Source organism: Chaetura pelagica, unplaced genomic scaffold (genome assembly GCF_000747805.2).
Source record: "Chaetura pelagica isolate M959 unplaced genomic scaffold, ChaPel_1.0 scaffold405, whole genome shotgun sequence".
NCBI classification, from domain to species: domain Eukaryota; kingdom Metazoa; phylum Chordata; class Aves; order Apodiformes; family Apodidae; genus Chaetura; species Chaetura pelagica.
Window position 1 is genome coordinate 5,831,108 of NW_009953489.1, and position 12,334 is coordinate 5,843,441.

Genomic DNA, 12,334 nt, shown 5'->3' on the forward strand with positions numbered 1-12,334 from the left:
AGAAACATCATAACTTGTTGTAAGGTGAAGTTTAGGTTTTCTTTTAATAAGACAGGCTTTGAATGGAGAAACTCATGTTGGAGAAACTGCAGGTCAGAAAGTCAGTCTGAGCCTTTGGAAGTTTTGTCTGTGTAGTTAGCCAGGTTGCAGCCTGAGATTTGAATTTTGACAGTTTTATAATCTTGCCTCTGTTCTTGTGATGTGTCTCCTGAAGAAAGACATCCTGTGAATTTATCTCAAGTAGCTAAATTACTGGAAGTTCCTGCTGTGTGTTCTCTGTCTGGTTCAAACCATCAATTTGTAGGCAGAAGGACAAGTGTGTGTGAACTAGACCCAGAAAATGTGTTTCTTGAGGTCAGATCCAGTGTAAATGGGGAAGGGACAAGGGAAGGGATGCTAAGAATCCTTCCACAAGAAGGGAGGATAAAATAAGAGACTAACAGGGTTTAGAAAGGGGTACAAGACACAGACAGTCTTGCTTGTATGGAGAGGCTGTGCAATATTGTTGGCAGCCAGTAGCCTCCAGTGTGTTGAACTGGAGGTAGTGGAGCTAACTGGAGAGGGGAGTGCAGGCCTAATCCTTCTTAACCCCTTCAGGAAATCCATACCTTTTTTCCATGGCTGTGATACATCTTAGAACTCCTTCCATCTTCTCAGTGTTTATAGAGTTTGGGATATGAAGTTCTAGTTGAGCTGTTTATCTCTAGCACAATGTCTGATGAAAGAAAAACAACAAACCACACCCAGAGTTTTTTTATGCTTGTGTTAGAATGGATTTAAGATGCACAATGTCCTGTTATTTGTGAGGAGCTGGTGGTTCACAAAACCCTGCCTTTATGGTTATGTGCTTTCTCAGGGGAATGCCACCAGGGTTCCCCAGGGTTTCTGCTATAGACAAGCAGGAAATAGAAGATGACTTGAAAAAGAACAAATTGCTCATATCCTATGGAGATGAGAAGAGATTGAATTACAGAGGCCCAGTGAGCTGGAAGAGAGTATGACTGGAGTGGGGAAATTCTAGCAGAGTATCTGTGTGAGCAAGCCTGTCTGATGAAGGATCACACACTAGACTCAGTTTCTTAGGATGATAAATTTCAGGGTTGAAGAGCATGATTATGAAAATAAAGACACACAAAAATGTTCAAGGAAATGGGAGATAGTTTTACCTTTGAGTATCTAGAAATTCTGAACTCTGAAGTTTTATTTCTCATTCTGTCTTGGACTTGCACAACAAACTTTATCAGTTTGTATCTTCTGTCTGCATTTTGATTCCCTAGACTAAGCTGCATTTGTCCCTCCCACCCATGGGTATGATTTGAGGACAAATATGTTAATTCCTGAGTAGCTTGTCTAATGTGCTGATGGATGAATAGCCTTTAGGAAGACAGACTGAAAAAAAAAAAAGCTTAAGATATCAGGATACTCTGAGAATCAGGAACCCCTCTGATGGATAATAAATGTGGGAGAAAGAGCAAGATGTCAGTGAAGTGGAAATAAGAAAGCAGAGAAACAAGCTGGAAAGGCGGTGAAAAAAACTATGCAGTGTGAAAGGCAAATAGAAGGGTGAATTTGAGACAGGTGCAGAGGCTGGCACAGAATCTTTCCAGAATTGCAATTTTACTGCTGATCTTTGTTCTTATGTGTTAATTCCCTCTTTAATCACTGTTAGCCCTGAAGGTGTCATTGCTTTGTGAGCTTGAACCTGAGAAGTGTGAGTGTTCTGGTCACGATGCTGCATGATTTGCATGCTGAACTTCAACGTGTGGGAGTCAGTGACTCTTACTGGAATCAGCACCAGTGCTGGGTTTTTTGTGTGTCCTGATTTCTAATCCTACCTATGTTTTTGGTTTTTAAAAAAAGGGGGGGGGAAAAAAAATAGAAAAACATTAAATATATAGACTCTGTTACATGTTTTATTAAGTACATTGAAAATAATGTTTAAGGCAGATGCTAATTTGTTACTTGCTTTCAGAATATTTTTGTCTGGATTTTGTTGCCCTAGCTCTGTCACTTCTACACTTTCAAGTGTTCACAAGAAAATAGTAGCTCTGTATGTGAGAATTAGGTAGCATGGCAATGCAGGGACACTTGCATTTTGTGTGTGTGAAAATGCCTTATTAGTGTTGTCTTCTGTGTGTGTTTTCTTGTGGTTTTTCCTTTCCTCTTCAAGAAGGTGTGTGGAAGGAGGCATTTCCATGGTATCTGAAGGGCCATCAGGCTTCCTGGAGTTATGTAGAACATTTGGCAGAATTCTTGCCATACTGGTATTCTTTGGTTGAAGCTGCTGTACACAGAATTAGAAAAAAGCTTATTGTTTCAGAGACTGGGAAGGAGATGCTAATTTGGATACCTGCCAGGAGGGATACTTAGATTTTGAGAAACACATTTGTCTGTGCAAATCTGCCAGGGTTCTGGCTACTATTCTGTTTGGGCAGATGCTTCGTAATTCCTTAAGAACAAAAGGACTAAGTGTGAGATGAGGTTCTGCTGTCTCCCAGATAGCAGTAAAAACAGCAACAGGGTGGGTTACACCTCTGAAAAAGCAGGGGTTTTCCAGCTGCTTGTGTTCTGGGGGTCCTCCAAAGAGTTTGGCACAGATGGGATAAGGAAGCTTGGTAGTCCTTCAATTACCACTTGTATGTTAATCACTGAAACAACCTGTAAAGCTGAAAGAGATGGCTTCCATGTCACAGAAGGGTGACAAAAGCTGCAGGAATGTACGTAGTCATAGGGCTTGGTTTAGAATAGAGGAGATCCCAGCTCTGCAGCACTGAAAAGTTCTTACAATTTGCTAAGTAAGATTTGTCAGCTCTCTAGTTTTAAAGATGTGTGTTGTGTCATGCTACAGTGCAATATGCATCATAATACTGAGAATTCTTATTCAGGATACAATTGCTTGAAGAGCGTATCAATATTTTTAAATCATTAGTTGGAAGTGGGGTAATGAGGAATACAGTCATCTGTGCTTATTGGGTTAATTGAATTTTGCCTTTCTCCCAACATCCATTGATAATTATGAAATGATCCCCCCTTTGTCATCTCAATGCACCTTCCCACAGCTTTATTAAGATTTTTCTCTTCCTTGGAAGCATCTTGCTAAAGGCTGTCAAATTACCTGGTCATGAGTGTCATCAGCTGCAGCAAACCACCCTTTAATGAGCCAGCTGACCTTTGGGTATGGAGCAGCACCTTCTACCGGGTGGAGTTTGTAAAGCATGTCTGTATGTCCAAGGAGCAGTATTCTGACTGTAAAAGGGTCTCTGCTTTAGATCTGGTGAAGGAGGTTTGTGACATGACCCTAATTTATGAACTTCTTGGATTCAGAATCTGGGTTACAGAGACTGAAGCACCATGCAGCTTATTTTTTGAGTGCTACTACAGGACAATCAAAGTCTAATTGCAGTTGTGCTTCTAAAAAGGTGTCTAGAAACTGAAAACAAAAACTCCACAGAGTGTGTGCATGCAAAGATTGTCCAGTTCCTTTAAAGGAGATTTAAAATTTAATTTTATATTTGTATATTTTTAATTTTAGGAATCTTTCAAAGAAATACCAACCCAAAAAGAACTCCAAAGAGGAGGAAGAATACAGGTATGTTCATGATCCATTGCTAGGTGAGCATGTGTTGATGGAAGAAGGGGAGAAGGTTGGGTTATTGACTAGGATTTGGCTTGTAAACCAAAGATTTTGAAGTCAAGTGAAAGATTATAAAAATCATACTTGCAGAAACAAACTGATATGATAGATACTAAGGAGTGGATTTTCAGTGTCTGGATTTGGTCTGAAAATACTCAATTCCCTCGATATTACGGCTTCTGGATGCCTGTTTTGCTGGGTTTGGTTTTTTTTCCTTCATGTACCTTAAAAACTTTTAAGCCAGACTGTATGATCCTGGCTCTTTGAAGTGAATGACCAAACTCTTAACTACTTCCAGCAGGAGAAGAAACAGTTGTTACTTTTAGCATGAAACTTGAGCAGTCTGTGTAAGTATTAAATTACTCAGATGGACTGGCAGCACAGACCAGTGACTTAAAAAGAGAGAACATTATAATACCACAAAGAAAACCGGTGTTTCTTGGAGAATAAGGTGAAGGTTGTAGCTCGTACTGCCAGTATTCTGGGATGGATCAAGGCATGACTTGCTGCCCTTGAAGGAGGGTCCCTTGCCTCAGCTGTCTGCAGTTGATTCATGTGGCAGGAGACTAATGGATTGCACAGTTAGAGGCTGCAGCATCAAAGCACAGCTCCTGCACCAAGTGCCACTGCAGATGTGGATACACGTGATGACAGACCATATGTCAACCCATTCCTGCCCTTGGTGAGATTAAAGATACTCCCTAAAGAAGACTTTCTAGAAGAGGAGCTTTCCAACAGACAGGCTGTAAGCCAGGGCAGAACCTTTTCCTCAGAGCACTCTGGCTGAGGTTTCTCCATGTCAGTGTTTGGTAAAGCATCTGAAGACACTGGGGATTCTGACCCTGCAGCCTTGTTTTGCAGGAGGCTGCTCTGCCTCTGGAGACCCCACCAAGCAGACTCCAACCCTTTACTTTGAAATTTGAAATGTTTCAAGGGATTTTGGATACTGGTCCAGCTGTGTGATTACATTAATTGAGATTTTTGGGTCAGACCCCCAAGCTGCTGTTTACAGCTACTCTCGTGGCTCATATTAACAAAGATAACAGCCTTTTCATTTTCTTTTAAATTTGTTTTTAGTTAACATTGTTTGGGGATCAGTTTTGATATTAAATAATAGAATGCTGTTGTTTCCTGACATACTGATATTTACACAAGGAAGCCTCTATTACCAGCATGTTGGCTGTGCTGGTCTGTACCTGGGTTTAGGAATAAATTTGCCTTTGGGGAGTTATGCTGTAAATGGTTATCACAGCATCCTTTTCTGACACATCTTTCATTGCTGAAAAGGGATATTGGAGTTAAATGATTCATGTGAGGTGGCACAGAAGATCCTGGGTATCCTTTGCCCTTTTAAATATAGTGTTCACCTCAGTATCATTTCCTCATGTTTCTGAACAACATCTGAGGGTTTGTCATGTGACCTTTGGGTGCCTGGGACCCTGCTTTGAGACAGCTTGTCTAGAAATGATCTGTTTTCAACCTGGTTCTCAGTCTGTAGTTCTGTGGCTTTGATCCCCTGTCCGTTGCAATAGGGATTTCTCTCAAGGCACCACAGCTTGACTCTGCATGTGGCTGCTTCTATTGCACTATTTTCTTAATTGCTTTTTTAGTTTATTTTTTCAGTCTTTTCTCTGACTCTTTCATCCCTGCTTGTACCACTCCTCCCTGTTTCCTCTAAATCTCTCCCTCTTTGCTTTGTGTTTTCACTCCATGTGATGTTAGCAGTGCAGACCACTGCTATTTAATGTGAAGTGTTTTTCTAGTATGCACAAGTGCTTCAGAGCTGCTGTTTTCCAGCTGACCAGCACAGCCAGCTGGGGTATTTAAATGCAGCTCTGTTGGCTCTGTGCTGAATATGCTAGTGACCTAATCTGCTATTTTGAAATTGTGTGCACAGATGTTTGTTTCTTCCTTTGAATGAAATGAAATGTTGTGTAGGAGACTTTATATGAAAAATAAACTTTGCATGGAAAGTACTAAAAAATAAGGGTTGATAACGATCATCAAGTTAGTAAATGTACTCCCTTTTTGAAAACTTTGTGAACTATAGCTGATTTAAATCCAATTTAAACTATGAAAAGCTAAAAAGTAGGTTGCTTAGACAGGATTTTGCCAGGTAGGGTACAGTGATGACTCTGTGCTCTGAATTGTGGTACTTGAGTGTAACTAGAAATGTTTGGTGAATGAAGAGTGTAGAATAGTGAAGTTCCAGAGCTGTGCTGATAAAAAAGCCTGGCACTCTGAAATTGTGGTATTTTGAGCCCACGTCAAGCTGTCTCAATTGAGATTAATTTATCAGACAACTCTCAGTGTGGGGGTTAGGCTTCCCTTGGAGAAATTCCTTCAAGTCAATCTGTGCTAATCCATCCTCAGTCTCATGTAGCAATACAAAATGCTTGAGAAGCATCCACCCTCCCTTTGCAGCGTGTCTTTCTGAAAAGAAAGGGATTAAAAGCAAAATGCATTTTTGTCCTCTGCAGGTACACATCAACTAGAGCCTTCCTAGCCACTTTAAATGAAATGAATGACTATGCTGGACAGCACGAGGTCATTTCAGAGAACATGACCTCTCTGATCACTGGAGAGTTAACACGCTATGTGCAGGAGCTGAAACAGGAGAGGAAATCGGTAACTGCTCATTTTTTATTATTCACAGTTAATTGATGTTTGACAGGTAATTAGTGGTAGGGGAGTTGAACGTTAAGCAAAATTTATTTGTAGTTAATAAACATGAGCTTTGCTAATGAACCAAGCATTGGAAAAGTGGGTTGTGTGCCCTGGCCAAGTCACTGAACCATTTGAATCAAATGTTATAAAATCAGACAGCAATGCCTTCAGGAGAATCCCTGCTAAATAAGGTCAGAGACCCATCTGTGCTTAAGGCTCTGTTAGCCAAAAGCTTGTTTAGGGAAGAGTCCAGCAGCACTGTGTAAAGCCTGAAATAAACAGAGAAATTGTATTACTAAGACCAAGGGAAAGAATTATTAGGAACTTAGTTCACATTGTCCTCCTTAGCCAGATCTGGTCAACAGAACCTTCTAAAAAACTATTCTATTGAAAACATGGGGTCTGCCTTGTTTTGTGATTATGGGGAATCTGGTTTTCCACCTGTTGTCCTTCAGGACTGGTAGAATTGGCTTCATGTTAGTCCAGTATTTTAGCTAGTAGTTTAGGAACCTGTGTGCTCACTGTAGTAAATGTTCAAAGCTGATTAATTTGTATGTCACCAGGTCTGAAAGGCATATAATTGAGATGTCATTTTAATTCCTTTCCTTGAACCCTTTTACCCCTGGGATGAATGGGCATAAAATAGTGATTCCAAATATTACTGTTACAAATACTCATAACGTGTGTCTAAAATAACTGATGAAAGTGCAACAAGGCTGGGGAGCATCAGGGCACTGTATTTCATTTCCAAACTGTTGATCCACTCTGGGAAGTGCAAAAGTATCCTTGCTTAGTCCAGCATTTATAAATAGTCCCACTAAATGTTAAGCATGTGCTGTGCAAAATCAGTGTCCTGGAAATGACCATCTTTTCCTAAGCCTGGTATTAGGATAAGTCTCTCAACAGAAGAATAGAATATATAGACATACCTTTAGTTTGCAGAATGGTGTGTTATCTTTTAGGGACATAATATTTTGCAGCATCATGGAAGGGTGTTTTACAGCTGTGATGAAAATCGTTTCTCAACCACTTCTATGATTCAGCACAAACTCTGTACAATAAGCATAGCAAAAAAAAGAGGCATTCTAATATGGCATTTTCCTGTCACTTCCAAGTTTTTACCTAATTGTTCAATTATATGGGTGTATAAGGTGATTGGTATATCACCTAGACATTTTAAATAAAATGAAAGAGGACTTGCTATCTTTCTTGTAAAGACTGAGCAGTAACTATTGCCTTTTTTGTTTTATTTGTAGACTTTTGTAATAAGGATGGCTCATATGAGTAATGAGGGACAGGAGAATGATTGTAATATTGATTGAGTGTGACAGCATGGGAACAGCAAAAAAAAACAACTGACAGTGTATTTACCTGCTGTTGCTGGTGATTCTTATCCTCTAACAGAAAACAGTTGTCAGTCATGGTTGGTTGTTTTGTTCTTGTGATATTCATATAAGCCAAATGAATTATGAATCCTTGTCTGATTCCTGTAGTTTTCTCATTTAAGAGAAAATGGGGTTGAAAAGGAAACTGCTTTCTCCTTCAGGCATTTCAGGCCTCTCTCACTTCATCCCATACAATACAAATGCAGCCACTCATGCTGGGGTCTGCAGAAGGGGGAGGTGGTTGGTAGAGGGGCTGATGCTTTGGCAAAACTTTTTATGATAGAAATTGAGGAATAGGTCGGTATTGTCAGAAACGTTGCTGGCAGAGCTCTGATGCTCCCTACTTCATATGGCACTGGCTGTAACACTGCAGGTTCACAGAATCAGTATGGTTGGAAAAGATCATCAAGTCCAACCATTAACCTAAAACTACAAAGTGCATCAAGTAGCTGTAAAGCTTCAAGAAAGGGTGATCACTTCTGGGGTTAGGGCCACACGTAGAAATTGGGAGATCTACATTCTCCTCTAGAGTCTTGTATCATTTGAATTAAGTCATTCAGGTGTCCAGATACATGTAAAATGGTACAGATTTCCAGAGATTTCAGTGTGACTGAGATTTGTGTTGTAATTTCCCACCTGGAAGATGGGGATTATGCACAGAGGTGTTGTAATGATAAATGTGTAAAAAACCCTCAAGTACAGGAGAGAGGCAAATATATCAGACTTAAGAGCTCCTGTTTCAAAGAAAACTCCTTTGATATGCAAAAGGATTGGGCATCTAGTGGAGTCATGGTGGCTGAGGGTGATGATCTCTAAATCCATGGGGTCTGCATTGCCTGCATTACTCTGTTTTCATGCTCATTTACTTCTGATTAGAGTGGAATTACAGCAGCAGATGATTGGAGTCACATGATAATAAATCACACTTCTTGGTTTTTCCTTGACAAGCACAGGCCTGTAAGCAGCGCAGAACCTGATTGTACATAAAGCCTTAGATTAGTTTTATGGTGGATAAAATTAATTTGGCATGCAATTTTTACTTATGTTGGATTTGGCTCCTTTGAAAGGTGTGCTGGATGGCTGCCTGTGTCATGTTTTTTCATAAAGACACTTGCTAGTGATGAAAATAAGGGAAGAAGCAACTAATCAAAACCAAGCAGGATGTTCTGGAGTTTGGATGAGTGGGATGATCTGCAAATTCCCAGTGGTTTGGCACTGTTCAAAAGAGAGAGACCTCTATCCTCTGACCTGGTTTGGAGTTTAGGAGAGTTCTGGGTTGCCTTTATGGTTTTTTTTCAGAGTCACTGAAGTTAGTTGTACACTCTGCCTGCTTTTCACACCCCGTTTGTGTGTGGGAAAACTCCTTGCACTGTTTCAATTCTTCCCAGCTGTCTAGTGAAGTGAAACTCTTTATTGTACAGTTCCTCACGTAACTTCTTCTATTCTCCTGGTCTTAGTGTGTCTGTGTTCTCATTTGAGTAACTTTCATCTTCAGCCAGGCTCTTGCTAACTTCTTTAAAGCTGAAATTTCACTTCTACACTACCTGTGAAGGTCATGCCTCATCTGCCTTCCTTCTGAGTTTACATGCACGTGGTTAAATTCCCCTCCACTGTGTGAAAACCTCCTTCACCAAGACACCAATGAGTTGGGGATTGCCTCTCAGAGTGGTTCAGGGAAAGAACTTGCTTCTGTGGCCATTCTTCATGCCACCCCAACTTCACCAAAACTTTTGGGGTAGCTGTGCAAAGTCAAGTTTGAGCTGAGTGTCCTGCAGTGTTACAAAATTGGGCCTTAATATTGCTTGTGTGTGACAAAAGGAGATGATCCCAGTAACATCCAGAGGTGTGTCTGGACTTCATTTCACAAGCATTAACAGGTAGTACATTTCCAGGTTGGAAATGTACTCAAGACTTGTTCTGCTCCCACCCATTGTAGTAGTTGCTGGATGCAATTGTAGCTTCTAAGCAGGCAGTTCCATGTGAGAGAAACATCAGCAGCATTCTGATTGCTTAAGTGAGGGAATCTGCTTCTCCACACTGTGCCTGCCAAGTTACTTAGCATGCTTTGTTTACTACCCTCTTCTTGGGTGACACCTGAGAGGACTTCTGAGCAGACATGTAGCCAGTGTGGCCCGAGCATTGAGAGTTTCTCTTTTTCTTAAAGCTTCACAGGAGGCACCTAAACCAAACTATTCTCTCAACTGTGGCTGAGGAAAACCCTCAGTATTGTAGTTTGTCCAGATAGGAACCCGAGAATTAATTCCTGGGACAATTCTGATTTAGATCTGTGTTCACAGACTAGGTCTGACTCATGGTCTCCTCTGGCAGCAGCTGCCCTGTAGCTGTTGCTCATGTCAGCTTTGCTAAAAATGTATTTAGGAGTCATGAACTATCCCTCTTATTAGTGTTGCTGTTTTCACCGCTGCCTCCACCTCCCCTTGGGGGTAGGCTGGCTCCATACAATCGTGCATGAAAGTCAAGAGCTTTGCTGCAGTCTGAACTGATCCATCATTGGGATTCTGTGGTTGAGAGAGAATTTACCTGCTGTCAATACATTCCATTTTGTGTCAGGATAGAAATGGAACAGGGAATGAATGCATCCTTATGGGTCCTGTGGGGGCAAAAAGGGTCTGGTTCTTTATGGTGAAGCATGTGTGCCCTCCCCATGTGTAGTCATCTTGGGGTGTACATGTCAGAGAGCTTTCTGTTTCTGGTTGATTCTCAGGTGTTGATGAAAAGTAAATAATTGGGAGGAATTCTGCTACGTTCAGTTCATTCTGAATGGTGCCTTGTTCTGCAGAGAGTCCTGTGGTTTTCAGCAGGGTTTCTCCCAGCACAGGGCACGGTGCAGGCATGAGATAGGGTGGTGGAATATGACCCTGTCAAGTGCACAATGGTTTTTTCCATCTTGTCTCTCTGTCTTTGGAGCACAGCTGTGCTTGGTGTTACAGAGGTACAAAGAGACATTGCTGCCTTCCAGAAATGACAAAGCCATTAGGCAAAGCGTGGGTGGTTAGGAAGAGAGAGACAGCAAAAGGAAGTGATTTGCCAAAATTCAAACTCTGGGTTGATGAGATTCATACTGAGCTTTCCTCAGCTCTTGTTCTGAGACTAACCCACTTCCAGTTTACTGCTCCATAAATGGAGTTAGAAGTATTTAGCTTTAATCTAAGGTTATAAAATTAAACATAAATATTTATGTTGCCAAGTAGAAGCCTTGCAGGAGTTATTTATGAACAGGAAGAGAACTCTGGGCATTGATGGGAGATTTTGTTGTGCTCAATAAATACACTGCACAACAATCCAACTCTACCCATTCTCTCTTTCTTGCAAGCTATTTCATCTGTGTTTCATTAGGTTAAATTGTATTCTTAGAGTATTGAGTAGTAGCTGTAAGAAATGAAGGATCATGATATAGAGTGTTTGTTGGTTTTTCCCAAAATATGGTACAAACTGTGTTAAATAAAACTGTGTCATCTAATCCTGCTGTGAAGGACTGTTCTGGGATGGAAAAAGCAAGTGCTTATTACAGAAGTTTGCAAAACAGTTTTGTGTGGGAGAGTAATAATAATAACAACACATCCAGCTGAAAGGTATAATGTGAACTTTAGATTTAGCAGGGTTAAATTTGAGACCACTGGTCTTAATGTCTTGCTCTTCCCAGTTTTGAATGGGTACACTGAACTACAAAATAATAGTTCAGATAAATAAATTGACTTTTCTTAGACGGGAAGGATTCTGATTGGGAAACAAAACATGATTGTAAGCAAATGTAGTTAATTTTTGGTGAGTTAGTCTCAATATATTGTACTGCAGACCAACAGACTGTTAAAGGGCCAACATGAGTGATGACTACAGTAACATTTCCTGCTCAATGCCTGAAAGGCTAGAGGGTACGAGAGGTTGAGCATTGGCCATGTATCTATTTTTCCCTTTTTGCTCTACCCAGGCACCTTCAGGGAGCAGCCTAAAATGAGCGAAAGAGCAACAGTAAAGCCATAATAGTAGAGCACACCTTAACTGTGTGAGAATGCTGTTTATCCAAGGCCTGAGGTACATGTGGGCATCCTACCTGGCATTTTAGTTTACATTCAGTATTTTCTCTATCTGTAGGTCTTAATACTATCATGTGGTTGTGTGCATATGTGAAGGCTATATGGAAACAGCTAAAAGGTTGTTAGCTATTTGAATAAAGGAGTGTTTCTTTGCCTGCTGAGGAGTGAAATTGTACATCCTCTAGTTTTCTTCACTGCAAGATTTGTGGGGAACTATCACCATTTCAGTGGAGGGAGGAGGCATTCTGTTGTGCTGGATGTGGATCACTGAAAGAGAAACTTTGACAGAACTGGCAACTAAAATGATAGAGGCTGGAGTAGCATGTGCCTTTATTCTTGTTGAAGGATTTTAAACCACATCTTTTCTTCATGCCTTAGTTTTCAGTAGTGATGGTGGCTCTCCGTTGGACAAGCCCATAGGTTTGCTCACATGGAGCACTTTGGCACATCTAGGCTTTTAAGAACACAAGCCTCAAGTATGGCTTTGAGTGGGGTACATTCTCTCCAAACACACTGTCCTTGTCCTGCCTGCCTGTGTTTGTGCTCACTGAATCCAGGACTGTCTGCCCTGCTGCCAGAAAGCCAGATGGTTC

The 12,334-nt window shown here is 40.9% G+C and overlaps 1 protein-coding gene across 1 annotated transcript in view; it reads left to right on the plus strand.

The window, feature by feature from the left end:
* FNBP1 (formin binding protein 1) overlaps nt 1-12,334 on the plus strand; it is a 65,158-nt gene that overhangs the window by 3,147 nt on the left and 49,677 nt on the right. The window contains exons 3-4 of the mRNA XM_009998993.1: nt 3,533-3,589; nt 6,115-6,262. Of these exons, the coding sequence (XP_009997295.1) occupies nt 3,533-3,589; nt 6,115-6,262 (205 nt within the window). The remainder of the gene's footprint in view (nt 1-3,532; nt 3,590-6,114; nt 6,263-12,334) is intronic.